The following is a 25288-nucleotide window of genomic DNA, read 5'->3' as shown; positions in this document are numbered from 1 at the left end:
CGGTAATTAGTTTAAAGCCTTATTTAACATTTCAGACAAATTAGATTTACCTTCGCTCAGGTCCTCATTTCGCACAATCAGCTTGCAGATGGAGCTGCTTCTATTGGAGCGTTTGCACAAGCCAGTAAACTAATAATTATTAAAAAAAAAAGAAGGGTGTCAAGAGAGTTTTAACTCTCACGAAATGCATGCTGTGAAGTATGCTAATATGCCGGGCCTGTACTCTAAAAATAAATGTTGCTTTGACGCATTTTTACTAAATTGTATGTACAAAAAATGAGTTGGTAAAAACTCAGTTCATTCAGCTATTAAATATTTACATGAAGAGACAATGTGTGTGTTAATTGGTGTTGAAGTAATTAAGCTTTATTGGCTTCATACAGGTTAGTAAAATGTTCTCAAATATTAAAAGTTGTTGACTTCATATAAAAAAAAAATTGTCCGGTGTTTGTGTCAAATGAATATAAAGGTTTTATGTAAGTTTGATATAACAGCTTCTCATCAACAGGTGACAACAAAGACGGCGAGGAGGGCAACGTGATTCACTATGATGACGATGCGATCTCGAAGCTGTTGGACCGCAGCCAGGACGCCACCGAAGACACCGAGATTCAGAACATGAACGAGTACCTGAGCTCCTTCAAGGTGGCCCAGTATGTGGTGAAAGAAGAGGACGGAGAGGTGAGAATGAAGCGGGGTCTCAAAAATAGAACGGAGACTGTCGAGTTCTGATTTAAAATCCCGTGCAATTTCCCAACTTGAAAGGAAGGAGATTTCTATTCAGAGTTGTGACTGGATTTTGAAGGTGCAGTAGTTGAGTTCAGCAGTTCAGTTTGATAGTTTTAGTACAGCCGCTTGGATGAAAAGTGGCTGCCTCTCTGTTGTTGTTCACTTCTCCACTTGCACAGGTCCGGTGTAAGTTTCTACCAGGCCGCCAACAGCCTCTCACTCTCTGGGCTGCACATGGTGCGACCACAAAGTTGTTCCTCCTTGAATGCTGTCCGTCATCTATGCGAAAGTGGACTTTCATGTCTTATTTACCTTCGTTTATTCATCAGCTCATTCCTCTTATTTGGTGTTTCATCTCCTCCTCCTCGAGCCTCCAAGATTGTGGGGAACATCAGACCAGCAGTATGTTGTACAGCAGACTAGACTCTATATGTTAGATTCAGCTGCACAACTTCAACTCCAAAGAACAATATGACACAATATAAAATCATCATAACTTTAAAGAGACCATGTCTTGGTTTTGCACAATAGTGGTGCTAAACAGGAGGTCCTTGTATTGGTTATGGTGCTTGTTTTACCAACACATGATGCACATTTTGCTAACCTTTAAGGTGCAATGTGTAAGTGGACATAATTTTACATTGACATTGACATTATTTCAGAGATGTTTGTGTGTTGTGCTGCAGAGATATCTGCTGAAGTTAGCATGCTAACCAGCTAGTCCTGGCTCATCCTTTCTAGTAATGCCCTGTATGAGAGTTGATAGTCCGATCCCCACATAGTTTTAGCTGGGAGATGTATGTGAGTGGCAAGTTTGCTATTTTTGCAAGGCCTCTTAGCTTTTTTTAGTTTAATAAATAAACTAAATAAACTCACAGAAATGTCAAGAAGGAAACGTTCCCACACCTATGGTACCGCACATTTTCTGAATTCAAGTTTCCCTCTTTTAAAGAATTAAATCTAGCTTAATTTGCTTCTGCAAACACGACAGACACAAAATGACCTGATTCGTTTAGGAGTTAGTGGTTACTATGGTGATATGCTGCCCCTATTTGTTGAGAGTTGCCTTCGACAGTTGGCCATATTACTCACATTGCTTCTTTAAAAGGCCGGGCCATTGAAAAAGGTGTCATTGGACATGTAAAAAAAAACAAACCCTTTTAAAACAGGTTTAAGAAAGGTTCGCTAAACGTTTAATAATGTAGAAAAATGCTTTCCTGATGTTTGTAAGGCCTCGAGGAGACACAAATAGTGTGTTTGTTTATAGTGACAAAACTCTCAGGACACTTTTAATTCACAATTGTTCCACCAGGAGGCTGAGCCTTGTTACTCGGTGCCTTGTTAAGTTGTTGTCAGCGGCACATTACAACATAATTATACAATAAAATATTGACACGAGGTGTAAGACAGCGTGCAACACACAGGCATACAGAGAAATACAACATGCATAGACTGGAAAATAAAGCATAGGCATAGTCACAGGTAAGTTAAGTAAAATACTTGTGTAAAGATGACAGTATTCAGGTAATGATGCCTCATGAAACCGGAGGGATATGATGTTGTTTAAGCCTTTTATCTTTAGGTTGAACTGTTCAGTATATCCGCCTGTGTGTGTGTCCGTGTGCAGGAGGAGGTGGAGCGGGAGATCATCAAGCAGGAGGAGAACGTGGATCCGGACTACTGGGAGAAACTCCTTCGCCACCACTACGAGCAGCAGCAGGAGGATCTGGCCCGCAACCTCGGCAAAGGCAAACGCATCCGGAAGCAGGTCAACTACAACGACACGACCCAGGAGGACCAAGGTAGGCGCTGTCGACACACACGTGCTGCTCGTCTGTCAGGACTTTGCCTCATGCCTTCGCCAAGACCCATTTCTAAAGTGTTCACCTTGAATATAATCAAACAAAGTTATTTATTGGCTGCAGCTTAGAAGCAGCAGCCATGTTCTATTATTACTAATTTTAATTTTACATGCTGGTGCCAGGATTTCGTGTTCCTGCCCATATTTAAATATGAGCAGAAACACACACGAGGACACGCGATGCAGAATGCAGAGGAGATGAGCGTTTTGGCTTGTTAGCCACTGGCTTCACCAGCTGGCTCGAGAACATGTGGCGCGCGAGCCAAAATCATATTTCTAAGAAAGAAGAGGCATTATTTTCTAAAATAAACCACTAAACGGGGCTCTGTTTGAGGTTTATTGGATCTGTTTCTTCTCCAAGTCGTTTTACAGCAGTTTGCAAACCATCAGCAGTCAGTACTAAATGTTGCTGTGAATGGCATTCTGGGAGATGCTTCCCATTTTGAAAACATACATCATCCAACCAATTACCACTCAACAGATCATGTTAAAGGGTTAGTTTGGGTTGTATCAGGTACTTCCATCCATATCCACAGTCAGTGTATTACCTACAGTAGATGGCGGTCGACACACCCCCATTTTGGAAAAGCAGAGAGAAGTTAAACCGCTTGATATGATTTAAAAAACAATATTGCTATTATTTTTAGTAACATTGCAATTGTGATATTATTTCATTTAGTGTGAATGGATGTTTTTCATCTTCATTTTCATTCAAAATCATCATGATGTGACATTACTTGGGGTCTTTAGCACACAAGCATGTTTTCTAACATCTGGCCAACAAGATTTGTAGACCAGGACCTTAATCGGCTTGTTCACTTATTCAAACTCACATAACCGCCTTTCTTAGTCCGCCCCCTCTTTCAGCAGTCAGCAAGCGCTGAGCCGTTACTCTGGAGACCATTACATTAGCAAAATAAAATAACAAATATTGCCCTAAAAATCCCCCCCCCCCCCAAAAAAAACAAACAGTCATGGATGGATTTAGCCCATCATCAATGATATATTTATCCAGTTGCCCAACTCCAGTGCACCGAGTCTTTTGTTGATGGATGCCACATCAAACCACACAGAGCAGATCGATCGGGCAAGAAGTCAGACACAGAAACAGCATTAGGAATCAATTTTCAAAATAAAAGACCCCATGCAGACTTACAATCATAAAAACAGACAAAAAATAAACTATTTAACTCTGTAGCCTCCTGTATAACCACAGTAAGAGCACCAAAAGCAAGGAAAAAATCAAAACAACAACAAAATCTGAGCCTGTCAATAAAATCAGGTGGGGAAAAACTTTTCTGAAACGCTGCTGGTGAGGTGAAGGGCGAACCAAAACGGCATCACAGACATGATACGCCTAATGTGAATATAGCGTACATTTAACATGACGCAGATGCTTTTGTGCGCCTAAAATATGTTTGCTTAGCTTCCTACACCGGTACTCCAGCTGCTTCTCCAAACTGGGGTCGTGCCGACTGAGATTTACTGCAGGTAGAACATCGACCGTGGAGAGTACCTCATACAACCCCACCTCCAAACTATCCAAACTATCCCTTTAAAGATTAACACTGTATTTGTTCTGGTTAAGATACAGAAGACACAAGACACAGAAAAATAACACTCTAAATACTTAATGACCAGTCATATGAGTGACATTAAGCAAAACAGCTGATACGGTAGATATGTTTCTGTTCTGTTTATGATAATATTGTCCAGACCAGCGTAGCACCCTCTCTGCTGGCTTTAGTGCAGGTCAGCGGCTCTTGTTGTGACATAAACATCGTGATCGATGTCGATATGTCGCTAACAACCCTGTCAGCCAATCCAATAACAGGACGGAGCCACTCGAGCTGCTGCCCAAGCTTCACGTGCTCGGCTTCATTAGTGAGTTAACACGGTGACATTATCTTAACACGGAATAATTTGGGTGAAGAACAGCAGAGAAATTAATCACCATGTTTATTAAATCCTCTTAGGATGTAAGTCTCAACAAGAGCTCTTGACCTCGATTAAATCCACCTCAGAGTGTGTTGTACTGGCCTACAGCTCTCTCTCATCTCGTGCATTCATATAGTCTTCTCGGTGGGCTTTGAAGCACTTCTCCTTAATAGTTCAACAGTTTTTGTGTCTGTTGCAGTGACATATATCCCGTAGTTGTATTTTAAGAGTGGCTCTGCGTTCCTGATTGCCACAGTTCAACAGTAGTCGACTGCGAGAGTGTTAAGATTTCAGAGCCCATCACAGCTTAGAGTACTCTCTAAGTGTAAAGTGATTGTCTGGCAGAGTAGTCCACTCTCACCTCCCCTCCAGAGGACACGAGTGGTACCGTATGTGCATGAACCAGCTGTAGTAGTGGTCTGTAGTAATCTGCAGTGCCATGGCGCCCTCAGGTGGCCACCAACAGAAGCGAATGCAATGTACTGTTTCTCTTTGATGTGTGGCTCAGAATGGCAGGATGATCTTTCAGACAATCAGTCGGAGTACTCTGTGGGGTCCGAGGACGAGGACGAAGACTTCGAGGAGAGACCCGAAGGTAAAAACATAAAAATAAAACCTTCTTGGTGGTGATAGACATCTAGCACTTTGCAGTAATCTGCATGGGCTGATTCCTGTGCACAGAATCAGAAATACTTTATTGATCCCCGGGAGGGATTGTTGATGTTACAGGTGCTCTCATTAAAGAACAGACATACTGTATATGTAAGAATACACAATTATAAAAATAGAAGATAAGAACTATGTAAAAATATATGCATTCTACTACAATATATAAAAGAGATAATATAACAATAACAGTGATGACAAATATGTACAATAAAAAGCATGTAAAGGTGCATGTGCCTTATAATATATATATAAAAATATAAAACTGCAATATGTAGAAAATATAAGATGAATAGAAAAACAAGAGTGGATTAGGCCAACAAACAAAAACAAAACATTTACAAGTGCCAGTGTCTTAAATGTAAAAAATGTTGCATTTTTGCATTTTTTTTTTGGTCATGTATGATAGTAAATGAATTTTTGGGTTTTGAATTTGTGATGAGCATGTCTCACATTTTTTTTAGTATTTCATAGATTAAATGATTCACTGATTAATCGTGAAAGTAATCACAAAAATGAAAATAAGCATTAGTTGCAGCCCTGCCGCTCTTTGTGAGTTTTGGGACAATGGTGAAAAAGTTAGAGCCCTCTATTATTAACTGTCAGGCCTCCTGCTGTAAAGGTTTGCCTAAATTTGAACACGTTTCTCTCCTTAAAGGACAGAAAATCTCATCTAAAACCACTGCTGGCTGCTGTTTAACTTGTATTATGTGGTAATGTATAGAATATAATGTAATGTATTGACATTACTTTAGCTTAGCTGTCACTTTTAGCTTTTTGTAATTTTTTTTAATAATAGTTTTTTCGATCATAGTTAACAATTTCACGGAAAAATAAATAAGCAACAATAGGTAACAATAAGTCATTAAAGTGACTGAAAATCTGTAGACAGAAGCTTTAGCTTCTTATACCGACTCTTTTTATGTTCTAGTAGGTAACACTTTAATTACTACATTTCAGCTATACAAAGAAAAAACAAAACGCAAGCAAAGAATTAATTAATTACTAAAAATTCCATCTCAATCATGTTACTGGCTGAGATAATCATGAATGAAATTATGCTTTTCTCTGTTTGGATATCTGCATTATAAATCAGCCCTTGAAAAACCTTTATTTTCTGGTCAATAATTCTTGATCAAGGATAAATTTTATAACTGTGCACACGTGTCGTTGACACCGGAGAGAGGTCCGTCTAACGATGCTGTTGGTTTTATTTTCGTAGGCGGACGCAGACATTCTCGCCGGCAGCTGAAGAGTGAGAAAGACAAACCTCTGCCACCGTTACTGGCACGAGTTGGAGGCAGCATTGAGGTATTAATTACAGGCTGTAGGTCCTTCACAGGACACCGTCTGCATCTTAAAGTGGAGGTGTATAAATTGCTGCAGGGATGACCACAGGTATTTTTGTTGACTAACCTGGAAGTTTGCATCGCTCTGGTTCCCTCGATGAAAAGCCGATGGATGAGAGCAACTCATCGCACTTTGCTTTGGTGGAATCAACCACCAGGTCTTTGCAAGTTTAAACACGTAAAATGAGAAAACCATATCGCTGTTTAACTATGAGGAATGTCATTAACTAACCTGTGATGAAGTGGCTGCTCTCATCCATGGGATTTTTCCATGGGATTTTTTAATTAGTGCAGAAAATAAGGTCTGTGGCGAACAACAGAAGTTCATGATACTTCAGCAGCAAGATAATCTTAACAAATGAACAACACGTTTATTATTTTTAAAGCATGAATCCGATCACCAGATGTAAAAGGCTAACATTAGGCTATAAACAAACTCACAGTAGTCCATCATATCTGATGTTGACCTCTACTTCTGTTTCAATTGGTGAGTTCGGGTGCGACTATAAAGTCAAATCCCTGGAGTCCATCTTGTCTCCAAAGAAGCAGAGCTTTCGAGCGTGTTGGTTTGAGCTGGTCCTTGTATCTCCTTGCTTTCGGCCTCCTGCAGATCGTTGGCCGTGGCGTGGTTGACCCCACAGGACCTGGCGTAATGTGAGCCGGTATGGCCAACCCAGCGCCCAGCAGGTATTGAACAAATGTGGACTCCATGCTCTTACTACCAGTGCTTGCCAGTATTTCCACATGGCACAGGATCACGCCAGCTTAGCCCGAGAACGCGCTGGAGACATTCGATGTGGAAGTTCTCCAGCTGCCGGAAGTGGCGATGATACGACAAACTACTCCGCAGTCACATGACTCTAGTGCCTTTTTAAGACAGAACCTTCAAACTGAATGAGTGGGATATTTACTGACATGTTTTATGTTGCACCAAATGTGACAGACCTCATATTAGACATCTAACCAAAAACCCATTCAGAATAATCCATTGACTTTGAGACGAGGGAACTGGAGGTGCAAAAACACTACATCGTTTATGGGTTTTTGGACTCATTCCTGCAGCAATATGTACCCTGTTTGGAGCGCTCTGTGAAGTGTGCTCAATAGAAGGACATTTTGGAAAAATCAGGATCAATAAAAGATCAAAGTTACAATATAAAACAGACTGCAAGCAGCATCATGTACTCTATTACTGTTTTAATGTATGTATGAGTAAATTTAGACTCCTTAGAAATCAGTATCCACAGATTGTTCCAAAGAAGTGTTGTTCTGCTCTTCAAGCCGCTCAGTTTGTGCCATTTTTCTTTCGCTCTGCTTCTGACTTTTTAACTTTGCGACTTTACATCCTCGCTCTCTCCTGTGCTTACACCATTTTCCGTCTAAATCGGGTTCTTCTCATTGCAAGGTCCTGGGGTTCAACGCTCGCCAGAGGAAAGCCTTCCTCAACGCCATCATGCGTTGGGGCATGCCTCCTCAGGATGCTTTTAACTCCCATTGGCTGGTCAGAGACCTGAGAGGGAAGAGTGAGCGCGAGTTCAGGTAATGCACCAATATATTCTTGTGGTGTTATTTGATTAAACTAAAAATTCTCTATTCACGCCGCGCGTTTTTTAGTCGAGGGCTGCCCGCCACCACGTTAAAAGACAGCTCTGGGCTATTTTATTCAGTGCTCACATTTAATTGGTTCGCCCAGGGCAAAGCTCCAGAACACTTATATCAAGTTTGCAAACGGTTGGTCTCGCCGATTTCAGGGTTACTTCTCTTCAGAATGAACCAGAGCCAAACATTATACAAACAGATATTCAGAATGCAACTAGCCTCGAGTTCTGTTTGTTATTTTTAAAGTGAAGGACCCACACTCAATCACTGCTATCACTATGATTACTACTGGACTGTTAATATTACAAATACAAGTGGCACCACTGATGCTGCAGCCTGGATTTACACCTCTCAAGTATTAATTATCTACTATAGCTGTCCTTACTATTTCCTATTATTACTACCACAGTTACTCTTAAAGGGACAGTTCACCACCAAAATTAAAAATCCATATTTTTCCTCTACTTGTAGTGTTATTCATCCACCTAAAATTTTTTTTAGGTGTGAGTTGCAGAGATTTGGATAGAGAGTCAGCAGAAATGTGTCTTTCCAAAAGTCATGGCCCGGTTACTCAAGATAATCCACACCGTTTCATGTAGGAACTACTTTCTGCAGTAGAGTCTACCAGAACTACTTTGTATCTCCTAGAAAGAAAGTAGTTCTGCTCACAACGAGTTGTGCAGATTATCTTGAGTAACTGGATCAAAAAATCTAGATGGATAAACAGCAGTACGGGCCAGGTGGGAAATAAAAAAAAAATCCTGGTGTTATTATGACTACTAGTACTATGAATACTACTTAATATTTTCTGTGCTTTAGGGCGGTGGTTCCCAGCTTTTTGTCCTAGGAGCCCCCCCTACTTCAGTCTATGAAAAACTTTTCTAGCATTTTTTTTCTTTTAACAACCCAACAGAGTAAACTTAGACACTCTCATAATGATTCATTATCACAGAACGTGAGAGGTCACAGAGGTGTGGACAGTTAAAGAGCTTACCTTTTTTGATTGAGGACAAAAAAAAAGATCTTTTAAACAGTTTTGCATACAGACATTTGTATAAATTGTGATCTAATTTTGACAACCTCTGACCAGACCAAGCCTTGGGGATCCCCTGGGATCTTTGGCAGCCCCCCTAGGGAGGGCCTGGACCACAGGTTGGGAGCCAGGGATGCTCCAGGGTTTCACAATACAATAATCAGAAAATCTCACTCTCAGAAAGTGTGAAAATGTTTCATCAGAAATTTACTGACAAGACGTCTTCAAGCGCACACAACAAAGACATCAGTTCTAACTTTATATGTACTTTAATCTACTTTCAAAATCTGCTACTAACAGTAGAAGTGCTTCTGCTACTGGTAAAGTTTTAAAACGTGATGTTAAAATATGGAGTCGGTGTTGGTAACCTCAGAGGAATCACTCTGAAGTGTTTTTTTTTGTTTCATCAGGGCCTATGTGTCTCTGTTCATGAGACATCTCTGTGAGCCGGGGGCGGACGGAGCAGAGACCTTTGCTGATGGAGTCCCACGTGAGGGACTGTCTCGTCAGCATGTCCTCACCAGGATTGGAGTCATGTCCCTTGTCAGGAAAAAGGTACTGGTTATTCAGCCGGAGACGTCTCCAGCACAGAATGCCGAGTCTTCTTGCTGAGATTAGAGAAAGTAGGTCAAACTGTTCAGGCAGAGGCAAATGCAGGCAAAAGGGAAACAAAAAAAAAGTAGCTCTCTTCGGGTGCCTTTCTGTTTCACACATCATACAAACCACAAATATGGATGTTTTGTTGGCTTTGTTTGCCATGTATACACCTGGGTATAAAGAAAAACACTAACAAGTGGTTTCTGGAGTTTGAGCCTTTGAGCTTTTAAAGTTTGTGCGCCAAGTCGAAGTTCTGAGTTACTCCAATTCTTCGTTCTCCTTTTTCTACATTTTCATGCATTTCAACGACTCGTTCATACTTTTAGGTGGAGATTCCATTCAAACCTTTAAAATGTTCCATATACATTATGAGTGTTATTCAACTGTTAAATCCCATTCATATTAACTAGAAAAATTCTTACTTTTCATGTATTCTTATCCCTTCAGATGCTCCTTCATGCAAAGTTAAGCCAGCAATGCATTAGTGAAGCAATGCAGTTCAGCTCCCAGCTTACACTATTTTTCACATGCTCGATCCCTCCACTATCCATGCTGCTTTTATTTATTCATTCATTCATTCATACTTCAAGCCAGAATCTCTATTTGAGCCATATAATGTTCCACATTGTTGAATACTTTAAATCCTATTCATACTAATTAGACCCTTTCCCACTTTTTCAACTCTTCATACTCCTTCAGCTGCTTCTCCTTACAAAGCCAGCAATTCATTTTCATGTCAGCTTTTCAACAAACCCTAAACTTTTCCACATCTTTCATACATTCTTGTCATTATTAAACTTTTAAAGCTAGCAGCACAGTTTGGCGTCAGCTTCCCAGCATCCAGTTTCTTCAGGAATTGCCTTCACCAGTTTCAAAGTGATTTAGTACAACTGGTCTGACATTTGCATCTTTGGAAATATCTTAGCTAGTAAAGACTTTAATTTAATTTATTCAACATTTAAATTTTATTCATACATTCTCACTTTTCCAGCTCTTCGTTCATACTCCTCCAGCTGCTTCTCCATACAAAAGCCAGCAATTCAATTTCATGTCAGCTTTTCAACAAACCCTAAAATATTACATATCTTTTCTACATGATTGGCATTAAACTTTTAAAGCCACCATTATACACAACAAATATATGTTGCTTGAATAGGTACTACAAAATAATACAATACAAAAAAATGAATTTTAACTAAATTTACATTATAACTTGGCTAATTTTGAATTCAAGATGAATTGTTGCAACCAAATACAGACAATGTAAAAACAAACTAGTTCAGATGCCAGTGGAGCTCTTCCTGATCCCCTTTTTGAGGAAAGTAAGCCATCATGAATCAGTAGGATTTTCATTTTATTTACAAATCTCTTTTTTTTTTGTAGGTGCAAGAGTTTGAGCATGTAAACGGAAAGCTGAGTTCTCCAGATCTGATTCCCATCGGCATGGAGCTGAAGAAACTGACTGAGAGTTTGTCTTCTGACCCCAACACCCCGGTGCCAGCCAGCCCGGTCGCTACGCAGCCCGGCACCCCCGTCCCGCCAGGTCAGGACGGAGCGTCTGAGCTGATCGTGTTTTATTTTCCTCCAACTGTAAGGTGAAGGTCGTACTTTAGCCTGCAAAGTTTGAGCTGTTGTTTTTGTTTTCTGGACTGTAGAGAAGACAGAGTCTCTCTCGGGCACCGGTGAAGACAAGGAGACCACTGAGCAAGATAACAAGAAACCATCAGAGCAGGAAGTGAGTCATTTTTTCCTTCCACTATCCATCACTCTGACTTTGTTCTCCTTTATTGTCTTGTCTTGTCTTCTCATGGTTCATCCCACTTTAACCACGCTCATCACCTTCGGAAGACACTTCTGTCAAACTTAGACACCTGTTAACTCTGCCCTTTATCAACTCTCGTCTTTCTCCTCCTGCTGTCCTGTCTGTTTCTCCCTCGGCAGACGTCCGGCGCAGACCCGGCATCTGTACCTGAGAAGGCGGCTGACAGTGAAGAGAGCAAGGCCAGCTCAGAGGAGAAAACAGGAGATGAGAGGGACAGAACCGAGTCGCCCTCCACAAAGACAGAGCCATCTGCCAACCCAAAAGAGTCCGCTTCCAAACAGACAGAGCTGTCATCCAGTCAAACCTCGCCAAGAAGTGAGTGATGAATGGTCCCTGTGCTGCAAATTTTAGTTTTTTGCGAGGTCATACTTTGGTAACTCAGCCTTCCTAAGTTTCGCCCCTTGTCACTCTGTGCACCAAGAACAGTTGAGCGAGCTCAGTAACTTTCTCCCGGTTGCGTCTAGAGAGGAACCTCACACCGACAAAAGATCTCACAAGAGCACCACTTCCCTAACCCAAACCAAGTGTCACTAAAGCTAAGCATACCTTAACCACAGCACTGTCACGCTATAAAATTTAGCACTGTGTACTAGCTGCACAATGAGGAGACATGCAAGAGTTTTGCAAATCTAGGCCTCCCTTCTACACATGGTATTTTCTCCTTTCCTGCTTCCTTATTCTATGTGCTAGCCCTGGTGTATGTTGAAAAGAAAACCAAATTTTGATTTTTTGCTAAAAGGTACTGCAGGAGGAGCTGTACAAGCAACACGTAGTCACATTTTAAGTTAGCTAATGTTAGCAAAATTCTAGATAGCTTATCTACATTAATCACTAGCTAGCTAGCTAATGATTGATGTAGATAAGCTAGCTCGTGTTTTGCTAACTATTAAGTGCTACAGTGTTGTTTCTGTGTGTTCCTGTGCTCTCTGTGTTCACGTACTGCACCTCCCCTCCTTGCAGCTTGGGGTCGTATTGCTAACATTAGCTATCAGATGTAACTAGCTAGCTAATGATTGATGAAGATAAGCTAGCTAGCGTTTTGCTAACATTAGCCAACTTAAAATGATACTATATATGTTGCTTTTACAGCTCCTCTTGCTGTACCTTTTAGTATCTTACACATCTAAATTTGATGGCTACTGTTAGCAAAATACTAGCTAGCTAATCTACATAAATCATTAGCTAGCTAGTTTGAACACATAAGCTAATTTAAGATGTGACTATAAATAGGCTAGGTCGCTTTTACAGGTCACCCAGCAACTTCTTTTAACCATCTTCAAAATGTGTTTTTTTTTTTTTTCTGCAACCAAACAGCCACTTTGCAAGTCACTTGAGTCTTTTTTGTTATCCACAGTGGAGTCCTGCAAAGAAACTGAGAGGTCATCAGAAAAACAAGATACTGATTCTCCTCAGCCAAAAAATGAAGACAAAGAAAACAAGTCAGGTATACATGAATCAAATAGAATTTGTACAATGACTGTAGCTTTTTTTGGAGTTCAATATATAAATATTAATTTTAATTTTATTCATGTTGTTGTTGCAGATGATATGAAGAGTGAGGATGCATTAGACGGTCGACTGAATGGAGACAAAGACACTCTAGATGAGATGGACGAGAGCAGGAGGGAGGACAAAAATGGATTCAAAGCCAAGTTCATGTTTAATATCGCTGATGGAGGTTTTACAGGTAAGAATAAATCTTTGCTTTGATCCTAAATAACCCTAATTTTCTGGGGTGAAGAATAAGTTTGTGTTTTTAACATTATACCAGAAAACGTGGAGCTTCAAGCATCTAATAATAATTATGGGATTGTTTAGACACCCTGTGAAAGAGTTCCACCCTGTTTGGGACAAAGGTATTGCAAAGTGCAAACGTTTCTTGCACGTAAGTGTCCCCAGTTCCTTCCTTTCTTTTGTATACTAATGAAACAAGAATTATTAAATATAATATGTGTTCGTTATTTATAGCAGTCACATATTTGCACCCAGTCTACCCAAAATGGTAAATAAAAACAGAAGTTCGCACAAAGAAACATATGTATGTTGTCAGTCCTTTTCATTCTTGCAAGATAACATAAAAAACATGCAAAATATTTAACATAGTTTAAAATTTAACATAGTTGTTGCATTGTTTTTTCTTTAATGTGACTAACAGGGTGGAAAGGAGCTTAACAGAGTAGAAATGACCCTAACAAGGTGGAATTAAAAACAATGGCTCATTGGGTTTATCAATAATATTATTAACTCACAGAACATTTCATGTTTATTGGAATATAAATACAGAAAAGTAAACTATTTACTAAAAACGTCAACAGAATGCCAAGAAAGAACAGTTTTAATGTTATGCAGCAGACATAGCTGTATAAACTATTGTCTAAAATGAGAAATCTTTGCTCAAAATGTAAAATTTATGAACATAATTTCCACATAGGGGAGCAGGAAAGTTTCACAGTTTTTATATGCAGCCCAGCTCTTAATGCACATTGTATTATGAATGTAGTTAACACTAGAAGGCTAAAGTTTGTGTCTGATTAGTCATAAAGCTGAATCATTTTAAAATTAGAAACAAAGCTGAATTTACTGTATTGTGTTTATCAGAGGGACACATTTGTTAATGGTCTAAAAAGGGACAAAGACTCTGACGTAGTGTAGAAATATGGTATTAAATGGTGCTGACTCATTGACTTTGTGAAGCTCTTAAGTCTTAATTCATGAGTCTGAACAAGGCTTTTGTTTTTTTGAGAGAAGACTGTTGTGGTGTTATCTGGAGACAAATGAATACACCGTGAATAATGAAACAGCTGTCAGGACAGTATGAAGCGGGCATATTTTCTGTCTTCACTGCTGGAAGCCCTACAATTAAATAAAACTGTTTAATTTCATCAGCTCACAAAGAGGCACTAATTCAACTTTAGTGGAGTGGAAAAGTGTCACTAATAATGTCAAATAAAGGAGTGACAGTTGACTGTTCACATTTATTGAACACATTCATGTCTGCACGTTGTGTATTACAATTACCCCTCTGTCCCCTCTGTCTCTTTAGAGGGTAATTTAGATAAAGGTGCTTATTTTTTCTCCTGACGGGCTCAGATTGTTATTGTTAATCAGTGCTAACAGTAGCTAACCATAGAGTTAGCTAACAGTCGCTAACATGATTACTGTTTGCTAACACTCCTCAAGAGGCTCCTGTCTTTTGCCAGGCTGCCACTGTAAATAAAAATAGTTCTTAATGACTTTGTTAGCTAAATAACGGTAAAGAAGCTAGCAGTAGTGTTTGCTAACAGTAGTGTTCGCTAACAGTAGCTAACAGTAGTGTTTGCTAACAGTAGCTAACAGTAGTGTTCGCTAAAAGTAGCTAGCAGTAGTGTTTGCTAACAGTAGTATTTGGTAACTTGTTTAATTCATATAACTTCTTTTTTTATTACTTTTATACAATGTATTAAAGTGTATGGTGGAGACTGTGTTTGCTATCGTGTCTCACTCTCTGTCTTTATACGCTGAAGTTAGCATAGTTTCCCCAGATTTCCCCCAAAAGGTTTTTTTTTTCTCACAAATGTTACCAACACCTCTAACTCATCTGATCTTTGTTTCTGCTCTATTTTTGTGTATGTTTCAGTGTATTTTTCAGTACGTTTCAATGATAAAAAAAACATTTACAAAGTTTTTAAGGTTGGGGAAACGAGACAAGTAGTGTCTGTTGCTAGGTAACAGACATAAAAGTCAGTAAACTATGTTGGACTAAATATTCCTAGAGGAATATAGAATAGGATCTTCCTATCTTTACTTAAGTTTCTGTAATAATGCTGCAGGCTGAAAAATACCGAAGTTACCCTTTAATACACTTTGTGCTCCAGTGTCTCATTATAGGTTGTTTATTTCAAATTGCTGTGATTCGTCATGAAACTTGTTTGTGTTGTTGATGGGCTCTTTTTTCTCTTTATACGCAGCAAACACCTTGAATATTACTTTATAATTTTGTGAAAACTGTCTAAAACCGTCTTCGTTCTTTCTCCGTCAGAGTTGCACACCCTCTGGCAAACCGAAGAGCGGGCGGCGCTGTCTTCTGGAAAGATGCATGACATCTGGCACCGTCGCCATGACTACTGGCTGTTGGCTGGCATCGTAACGTATCCTTCCCCAGATGTAGGGGCGAGAAGCTCAGCATCTGGAAAAGTAATGTGATTACTCGTGACCGCGGGGGAGCTGCAGACAACGGACTGATATTTACAAACTGTGAGGAGCAATATAAAACTACGCTTTCCACAAAGCTATCTCTGCTTTTTTATTTGAAGGATTTTTATGAGGTTCTGTGCTCCCTTGTTGTCGTCCTTGACCGGGAATCTATCTCAGACACGGCTATGCTCGCTGGCAAGACATTCAGAATGACCCACGCTATGCTATTCTGAATGAGCCCTTCAAGACGGAGATGCATAAGGGCAACTACCTGGAGATGAAGAACAAGTTCCTGGCTCGCCGCTTCAAGGCAATCTGAGTCTTAATAATTAAAAATAACTTACATGTTCTTGTGAACTGGGGCAAACCACCAAACCACCAAAAACAAACAAAAAAAAATTAAAATATCAATAATAACACTCTAATTCCTTTTTTTTCTTTGGTGAAAATGTATTCCATTAGGAAATTAATTTCAAACTTGTTCTGTGCCACAGAAAACCCTCATCCCAGACAAGAATTCACAACTTAAAACAATTAAAAAATGTGTGAAAAGCCGTCAAAATCTAAAACTAACAATACGTACTGATCACATAGGTGTAAATCAGGCATGAAAAGGGTTAGCTATATTTTCAGACAGCGTTTCCCAGTCCTGGTCCTCAGGACTCACCACCCTGCGTGTCTTCGATGTGTCCCGGCTCCAACACACCTGATTCAGACGATCGGCTCGTCATGCAGAAGCCTGATAACGACCTGTTCATCTGAATCAGGTGTGTCGGAGCCCGGACACATCTAAAACATGCAGGGCGGTGAGTCCTGAGGACCAGGATTGGAAAAATCCTGCTCTAATCCTGCCCTGTCTCACTTCCTGGTTTAAAAAAAGGTGGGAAAACTGCTCAAGCACTGGTAAAATTCATATTTTTTCAACTAATTATTAAATAAATCAAAGCTAAATAAGAATTCTGTTTTAAAAATGTGTATTTTAAAGAGCATTAAGAGAACTCTGAGCAACTTCAGAAAATAAAATGGCCTCAGTGTGAAATGAAAAACATTTTGTCAAGACGTCAACTCCTGACGTAACTCTCAGTTCTCTTTAATAATTGAATAATGTGTTCTCTATTTTCAATATAAAGAAAAATAAATAAATAAATAAAATGTATGTGACGTCAGATCCGTCACAGAGAAGCTTTTTCTGTTATATTCAATAAATATATGTTCATAAGGAGTTATAAAATGAGTTTGTCAACAAAAAAAAAATCATGTCATTACACCTAATATGTTCTTTGTGTTATAAAGACAAAAAAAGCAAAATTTCAGCTGCTGGTTTTTTTATTTATTTATTTTCATCATTTAGCAAAGATACCTGAACGAGTACAAATAATGAGGACAGGATGAAATGATAATGATAATGACCAAAAGGCAAGTTTATTTTTATAGCACCATTCAGACACAGGGGAATTCAAAGTGCTTTACAGGAGCACAGAAATGCATTAAAATAAAACGTTAAAAGAACATTAAAACTGCATTTATGAGACCTTAAAAACAATCGGCAAAAGCAAGCCAATAAATAATATTATAACATTTATAATATTGTAGAAGTTAAAGAGACATAAAAACAAACGTGAAGGCAAACAAATTTAATCAAGAAGTTCTGTATCTACTTCACTGGAAAGCTGCAGCAAACAGTGATGATATAAATGAGCTGACAGTCTCAGTCGACCTCAGGTGTTCAGGAAGTTTGTTTCACAGGTGAGGAGCAGAGAAACTAAAAGCTTGCTTGGTTTTGATCCTGAGAACGCTGAGTCAACCTGTTCCAGATGATCTGAGGGGTCTGAGTGCTTCATGACGTCAAAAAATCAGAGATGATCATGCATGTCTTTGCAAAAGTGTTTTCTGCATTCCCAGAAAATACGGATGATTGGCTCCGTGCATGTTTTATGTTTCGCGCCACATGCACTGAGGCTGTTAGTCCTCTGCAGCGGCTGCTGGTTCGATTCCTGCATGCGGCCCATGTGCTGCGTATCGTCCCCTCTCTCTCTCTACCGCCTTTCTTCAGCTGTCAAAAAATAATAAAAAAAAATAATCTTAAGAAGGATGTTTCCCACTTAAACGTAGTGGGGAAAGTTAGATCTTGTGTTCTGTTCAATTATTTTACTACAAGACAATAAAGTAATTGAAGAGTAAAAATCAAACCATCCTAAAAATACAGTTTTGTCTCAATTCTCAAGAAAGAGCAAACTACTTAAAGCTGAAATAATTCGAGGATTAATGGATTTGTTATGCCCAAATGAAACAAACCGTCTCTTATCTGTCCCTCTGCCTGTCACTCTCTTTCCTCTCTGCAGCTGTTGGAGCAGGCTCTGGTGATCGAGGAGCAGTTGCGGCGGGCGGCGTACCTGAACATGACCCAGGACCCGAGTCACCCGGCCATGGCTCTCAACACTCGCTTCACTGAGGTGGAATGTCTGGCAGAGTCCCACCAGCACCTGTCCAAAGAGTCTCTGGCCGGCAACAAGCCTGCCAACGCCGTGCTGCACAAAGGTCCGCGCTCCAGTTTTCAGAAATAGCGACAGGCGCGATTGTCAGGATTTCTCTCGTCACCTGCCAACGGCTGGCAAGCTGGGAAAAATAATCCCGCGCAGATGACTTTTACAGGGCAAAATTACTGACATTAAATTTTCATGAGAGATTTGACAGCCTGCAGGTCGTCTGTGCTGTGTGTTAAATCAGGCTGTGCATGAAACTTTTACTAAAGAGCAGAGGGCAAATTTTAACTTTAAATCCCCCTAAAATCCTTCTGGAATTATCAAAATTGACTTAGCTGATTGCTGCATTCAGAAAACATATTTTATTAAAGGGATAGTTTGGATTATTTGTCATCGGATTGTATGATGTATTTATTCATAGTCGGTGTGTTACCTACAGCAGATGATGGTCAGTTTGGAGAGGCAGCAGGAGCTCCAGCACAGACGCTACGCAGTGAACTGCTGTGGGTAGGGTCAGCAGCGAAATGTATTTTAGCCAGTTTAAGTGTGTATTTTGATTATTTTCACTGCTTTAACTTGCTAACAGGGAGCCTTTTCCAGTGAGAAACTGTTGTTATATAAGTTAAATATCATTGTTTCACTCAACCAGACTCCACTGGCAAAAACAGTCATTTTACCTCACAGAACACAGAAGTTCTTGATCTACTGCTGCGTTATTGTGTGACTTTTGTGTATCTGAACTAAACTTTTAAAACACCAAAGTCAAAGAATAACACAAACAAACTAACCGAGCAAGGCAGTGATAGACCAGCAGCTCCTGTATTCTCCAAGGTAAAATTGCTGTTTTTGCTAATGCAGTCTGGTTGGCTTGAAGAGAGCGATATTTGGCCGGAAACCATTGTTTTTTCGCTAGCAAAGACTGTCTGTCTGAAAATAATTTGCGGTGACGATGACTGCGTCTGTATTTAATGCGTTTAAGGAAGGTGCTAATCAGCCCGGTGTTGTGCACAGGTGGCTGCTGTTATTGGTTTTTGGAGAATGCATTTGTTTTTTATTTTCATTCAATGACCTTTAACGCAGAGAAACATCATGATTAAACACACATTTATTGCAGCCTGTTTGCAGCCAAATGACACTGAACATTCACAGCCACTGTAGCCTAAAGAGAATTAACACTGACCTTTATTATGTTTTCCTATGCCCTTCTTTTTGCAACATTACATTTTTAACGGGGGTTATTTAAAGGTTGTGCATCTTTCCCCCGGTGCTTCCCCTCACAGGAGGACACAGCTCACACCTCCTGCGTAATGGATTTTAAATTGTTTTTATTAATATTATTGTAAGATGGTTAAAGAAGTTTTATCAAATGTGATTTGGGATCTTAGTAAATCAGGCCCTAACTCAGAGAAATTCCTTAAAACAAGATATTTTCATTTGGAACAGGTTCATTCATCGATCCAGACAGTAAATGGAGGGCAAAAAAGACATGTTTAAACATGTTTCCACACTTCTGCCATGTGTCGAGCGTCTAACAGGCAGATCCTGTTTGACACAGTGGCTTCATTTTCTGTTAATTCGGCTCATAACATGCTTACAGTGATTAGCAGGATGAAAGTTTGGGAAGAGGCCAAGACCAAAGACCGTGTAAAACTGAGTTGTTCAAATGTTATCGTTTGAAAATGTTGCTGTCTGTGACCCTTATTGATTTAAGCATCAGTGAAAAATTTTATGGCGTTTAGTTCTAGGAAATTGTTAATTTCAGGCCCTAGAACACACAATTAATTCGCTTTTTTTGAATGATTTGAGGTTACTCTCACTCGCACGCATTTTTGACTGGAGTGTGAGGTTTTAAAAACCTTTTCATGCAGTCGCAATTGATCTTTTCCTGCAACACGTGCAGGCATTTACTCAGATTAGTAAAACCCATTTGTCTGATATGGTGTGTGTGTGTGTGTGTGTGTGTGTGTGTTCTTGTGCTCTCGCAGTGTTGAACCAGCTCGAGGAACTTCTGAGTGACATGAAAGCAGATGTGACTCGATTGCCCAACATGCTGTCCAGGATCCCGCCGGTGTCGGCGCGTCTGCAGATGTCCGAGAGGAGCATCCTGAGCCGCCTCACCAGCCGAGGGAGCGAGCCGCCGCCACAGCAGGTGAGATGACACGAACACGGAGGTCGCGGAGGTCATGGAGATCAGGGTGGGGGAGCAGTTCAGACTTTTTGAAGTTGAGGTTGTTTGAGATACTCACCAATAATCAGAATACGGAGGTCGACAGTGTGGAGAAGCAGCAGGAGACCAAGTGCAGGAAGCTGAACAACGAACTGCTGTGACAGAATCAGCAGGAAAACACACATCCTTTTGGAAATAAGGGTTCCAAAAGGGTTCTTCCTCCATTTGCCTCTGAAGAACCCTTTTTAAAAGAAAGACTGGAAAAAACAATAATTTTACTCAGCAGAATACACACGTTTCTGGCCTACCTTTGCCTTGATTGGTTAGTTTATTTCTGTTATTGTGTGACTTCAGTCAATCTGAACTGATGCTTTTAAACACAAAAGTCACATAAAAACACAAACAAACTAACAGATGGAGGCAGTGGCTGACCAGACACTCCTGTGTCCTGTGAGGTAAAATTACTGGATTTGTGAACATAGTTTGGTGGCTTTAGACTGAGCGATATTTGGCTCACATATCTGGCCGTTGGAAAAGGCTGTCTGACGGCAAATACAGCAGAAAAAATATTATAAATACAGCGCACACTTAAACTGTCCACAGCAGTTAACTGCTTAGCTTCCTCCACTATTATGCCAACTAAAACTGGGGGCGTGTCGCCTGCCATCGACTGTAGATAATACACTGATTGTGAATAACTGACTCATTCAACCCCACTTCAAATAATCCAAACTATTCCTATAACGAGAAATTAATACATAATCAAATACAGTCAAATAGAAGCCCGTCTTCTGTTTGATTTCATTAATAAAAGGACTGAAGTGATTTTTTTTTAGAACGTACCATAATTACAAGTCTGTTTCCTTAATGATTTGGTTATTACTCTGCAGAGGAAGGGGGGAGTAAACATCACTAAAATGTGCAGCAGTAATAAAAGGCTGTGGCCCGAAAACTTTGAAGTGTTCTGTAGTCACGACTCAGCAGCCACATTATCCTTCAAAAACCTGTGGAGACTCCAACTCCCTATCCCCCACGGAAGAGTTTCCCCAGGTGTAATGGAAAAAACACAGAGGAATCTCCCTTAAGTTGTTTACTTTCACCGCTTGGCTCCTCGTTTCAGTCCCAAAGGGTTTAACAAAGGCTGTACTGTTTCATTACTTTCATCTCCCCTGCACCTGTTCACCGCCGCTGAATGTGTGTGTTTTATTCTCGGTTATACAACAGATCATTCCAGCCCAAGCTGTCTGATTGGTCACCGTGCCTTTTTTTGGTTGCTATGCCAACACTTGTCGTAACCAGGGAAACAGTCAGCAATCTGACTTGCTCTCCTTTGTTTTGTTTTTTTCTTTTATTTGCCTACTTTTCTTCTCTTGAGCCGCTCAAACCTGCCAAACGTGTCTAAAAGAATAAAATACATGCTGCGTCACTCTATAACGCTCTTGTTCCTGTCCTGTGAAGTTATAACCTGCAGCAGGGTAACTTCTCTCTCCTGTCTGTCTCTCAGCCTTTCAGTCAGGGTGGGTTCGGCTGCTCTCAGATGTACAGCAGCAGCTTTGGTGGAGGATTCAGAGGACCGGGTGGACAGCCGATGGTCAACTACAGTCAGATGCCTCTGGGACCCTACGTCAGCGGTGAGGACAAACGTTCACAGCGGGATGTTGTGTCGTAGGTGACATAAAACAGCTGGCAGTGGAGGTTGTTCACGCAACTTAAAACTACTGAACTAACTCAATTCCACCTCCAATCATATTTTCAACATCATAAAATACACTGCAAGAAGTCATAAATAGAGTCTGATATGGTTTTAAGTTCAAATTCTTGTTAAAATGGCTTATTTATAGCTCTAAAATTTGACTTCATTTAGTATTCAAGGATACATGAATATGCAAATATTCTCCACCTTCTCCACACACCCCACACCATCCAAACCCCACCCCTACTATAAGTAGCTGCACCTGGCTTCCAGACCACTAATGACATTTATAGCCCCACCCTTCGATGAATGGGATTGGTTCCTCGGGTTTTATGACGTCATATTCTCAGCCTGACTGAATCTTTTTTTTGAGACTTGCTCGCTGCTGTTTCAAAGCAAGAAATGCTCTGAGAATAATAATTATTATTTTGTGAAAGTCCCTATTGGATTTTCATCCTCATTTCTAATCCCACTTATCAATATTACCAATAATTGCGGTGAGTCTCTCACAGCTGCTGGTCTGTTTTATTTTGTTCAGCATAAACTTTAATGTCAAACCAATTTTTTTCACCTACGACACAGTCCGTTTGTCAACGGACACAACACGCACCGGTTATCCTCTGGTTATTGCAAAAAATATAGTTATGATTTGCAAAAGCAGGTGAATCAGAGAAATAAAATGTTATCTCCTGATTATTTCACAGCGTTTATGATCTTAACCACCCCCACACACCGCAGCAGCGTCTGGTTCTGTCTCACTGTAAAGTTAGTGACTTCCTCCATGATGCTTTTCTATGCAAAAGCATTTCCTTCTATAGAGAAAAGGGGGCGTGGCTGTATGTATTCACTAACGTACATACAGTGGTAAGAACAAACTTGGCCACTGCACGCCTTCATGAATCAGAGGGTAAGTTTGTGTAGGAGCTTATTTTGTGCAGTCAGAACATTTCTATGCACGAGGTCACTGTCCTTGTTCTGTCTGAAAACCACTCAATCAAAACGCTCTGTTACAGCGTTCCTCAAACTTTTCATACCGAGCACCACCTCAGAAAATACTGAGCTCTCCGAGTACCACCAAACTGGGCCGTTTGGTGGCAGCAGGCGCTGGAGAGATTTCACTGGCAATTCTTAAGAAGCCGCCAGCACAAGCGCTGAAGTCGACTGTCGTCCACTTCTTTTTCAACACAGCAGCTTGAAATATTCCCCTCCTGAGCCGCACCTCTCGACTAACGGTTCCCGTTTGGAACCACAGTTGCAGTGTGCATGATTGTGACTACGTAGCAGGTTGATACTGAGACATTTTGATCATATTGTATATTCTTGAAATGATTTATTTAATTTTAAGAAAGTATTTCTGATATTCCTCTGGGTACCATTAGAAGCAGCATAGTCTGAGAATCATTGCTTTATTTTATCTCATAAATCTCACCATGATAAACAAAAACCTTGACATCTAATTTGTCCAAATGAACCTCTGATATCTGGTGTCTCTTTCCTCTTCAGTGTCCACTAACGGCCCTCCGCCCCCTACAAGCCATCTGGACAAGAAGTCACTCGACTCCTTGAGAGACGTGGCCACGCCCGACCTCAAGTCGGGCAAACCTAGTGATGTCATCTGCATCGAGGACTAGACCAGCTCTGTTACACTGACCCGAGGTCAGAAACTCCCAGGGATGGATTCTGTACGGATGACAGCTGCCATCTCCACCTCCATCCTCCTCTTTCTCTCCTCCTGCTCCTTCAAATCTACGACATCGAGCTCTCTGTCTGTCTGCGGATAAGGCGATTAACTTTTTGATTAATGCAGATGTATCTATCTTAACAGTTGCACTTTTATCTTTTCGAGGATTCTGTAGAAGTATTTCAGTAGATATTTGTTAACGTGTGCCGGAGAGCTGAGAGGATTAGGAGGGAAAATGAAGCAGCTTTTCTGAAAGGAAGAGGATCTCTTTTTTTTTTCAGCCCTGCACTACGAAAAAGGAGGAGAAAGAAACTCAAGCAGAAGTCGGCATGACTGAGTTTCTGATGCTCTCGATCGGGGCTCATTCTAATCTTGGATTGTGTGTTTTGTTCGTGCCGGCCTCGACTTTTTCATTCTGCGTGACCCCGCCCCACCCCCCGTTGCTTTTCTCCATCTGCCTATTCACTGTACACTGTGACTGTGCCCCCGCTGGAGCGTGTTCCCTGTCAAGAGGAGTTCAGGACGTCTTCAGTCATAGTTTGATAAGAGGCTGCTTTTTTCCCCCCCGAGGGCCGATATCGTTACTTTAAATGAATATGTGTTTTTTGTCATTCATGTAGTAACCAGTGGATAAATTATTGATTTGAAAAGCATCAAAAACTATGATCATGTATGCAGTAGCTGGACACAGTCTGTCTGAATCCTCTAAAGACTGCCACCCGCTGGTCATTTGGAGAAAGTAACCTGCAGACACACTCGACTGCAGTGCAGGGTCGGCTTCTTGTACTGTACATACTCAGAGACTGCTGTTTATTTTACCTCACATAGGTCTAATCATAGTGAAAATATGTATACATACATGGATGAAATCAGAAGCCAGAAGACGACCGAGCAGAGACGAAGAAGCTGCAGGAGTGGCGGCGACGATTTTTAACACATTTCAGAGAAGACTGAGTATTTCTGTGTATGGTACAATATTTGTGATTCTTATTATATTTGAATGTTAGTAGTGGCTGTAGAGCTTAACCCTGGGGCCATGTGACCGGTGGGACTGCACTACGAACAGGAACTCATCTGGTCGACATCCACACGCAGGGCTTTAATGTTCAGGCCGAACTGAGAACAGAGTCCTGAGTGGAGAGTGGTGGTTTTTTTTTTTCCTCTTACATACATCCCAGGGACTTTCCCAGCTCCTTCTCATTGTTAGAACTGAATAAGAACATGTGTGCTTACGGCGCAATGTCACTTTAAGTCGAGTATTTGTCGCAAAATGAGCTTTTGTTTGCTTCTCTTTACGTTAAAAGTAAAATAAGATGTGTTTGGTGCCATTAAAGAAGATGGTCCAGGGTTCAACATTAACGCTTTTTTGACACTTGCCTGGTCAATTGTCACCTGCCCCCTGTACAAATTGTCTGAAGTTAATTATCATGTTTAATCAAGTGCTGCAACTAATGAATGTTTTTATTAAGATTAATCGATCAACCAATCATTTGGTCA

The 25288-nt window shown here is 40.5% G+C and overlaps 1 protein-coding gene across 1 annotated transcript in view; it reads left to right on the top strand.

Annotated features, from left to right (window-relative positions):
- The window catches only part of chd5 (chromodomain helicase DNA binding protein 5), an 80414-nt gene extending 56673 nt beyond the window's left edge, over positions 1-23741 (top strand). Inside the window, exons 25-41 of the mRNA XM_084743444.1 lie at positions 509-681; positions 2357-2531; positions 5037-5123; positions 6417-6505; positions 7949-8082; positions 9586-9730; positions 11156-11315; positions 11428-11507; positions 11714-11909; positions 12949-13038; positions 13138-13281; positions 15613-15721; positions 15945-16077; positions 18110-18305; positions 20236-20399; positions 21922-22048; positions 23614-23741. Of these exons, the coding sequence (XP_084599570.1) occupies positions 509-681; positions 2357-2531; positions 5037-5123; positions 6417-6505; positions 7949-8082; positions 9586-9730; positions 11156-11315; positions 11428-11507; positions 11714-11909; positions 12949-13038; positions 13138-13281; positions 15613-15721; positions 15945-16077; positions 18110-18305; positions 20236-20399; positions 21922-22048; positions 23614-23741 (2330 nt within the window). The remainder of the gene's footprint in view (positions 1-508; positions 682-2356; positions 2532-5036; positions 5124-6416; positions 6506-7948; positions 8083-9585; positions 9731-11155; positions 11316-11427; positions 11508-11713; positions 11910-12948; positions 13039-13137; positions 13282-15612; positions 15722-15944; positions 16078-18109; positions 18306-20235; positions 20400-21921; positions 22049-23613) is intronic.
- The last annotated feature ends 1547 nt before the right edge of the window (positions 23742-25288 follow it).

Source organism: Lutjanus erythropterus, chromosome 2, assembly GCF_056507025.1.
Source record: "Lutjanus erythropterus isolate fLutEry1 chromosome 2, fLutEry1.hap2, whole genome shotgun sequence".
NCBI classification, from domain to species: domain Eukaryota; kingdom Metazoa; phylum Chordata; class Actinopteri; order Lutjaniformes; family Lutjanidae; genus Lutjanus; species Lutjanus erythropterus.
The sequence above is the reverse complement of the archived record's forward strand: the minus strand, read 5'-3'. Positions and strand labels throughout refer to the sequence as shown.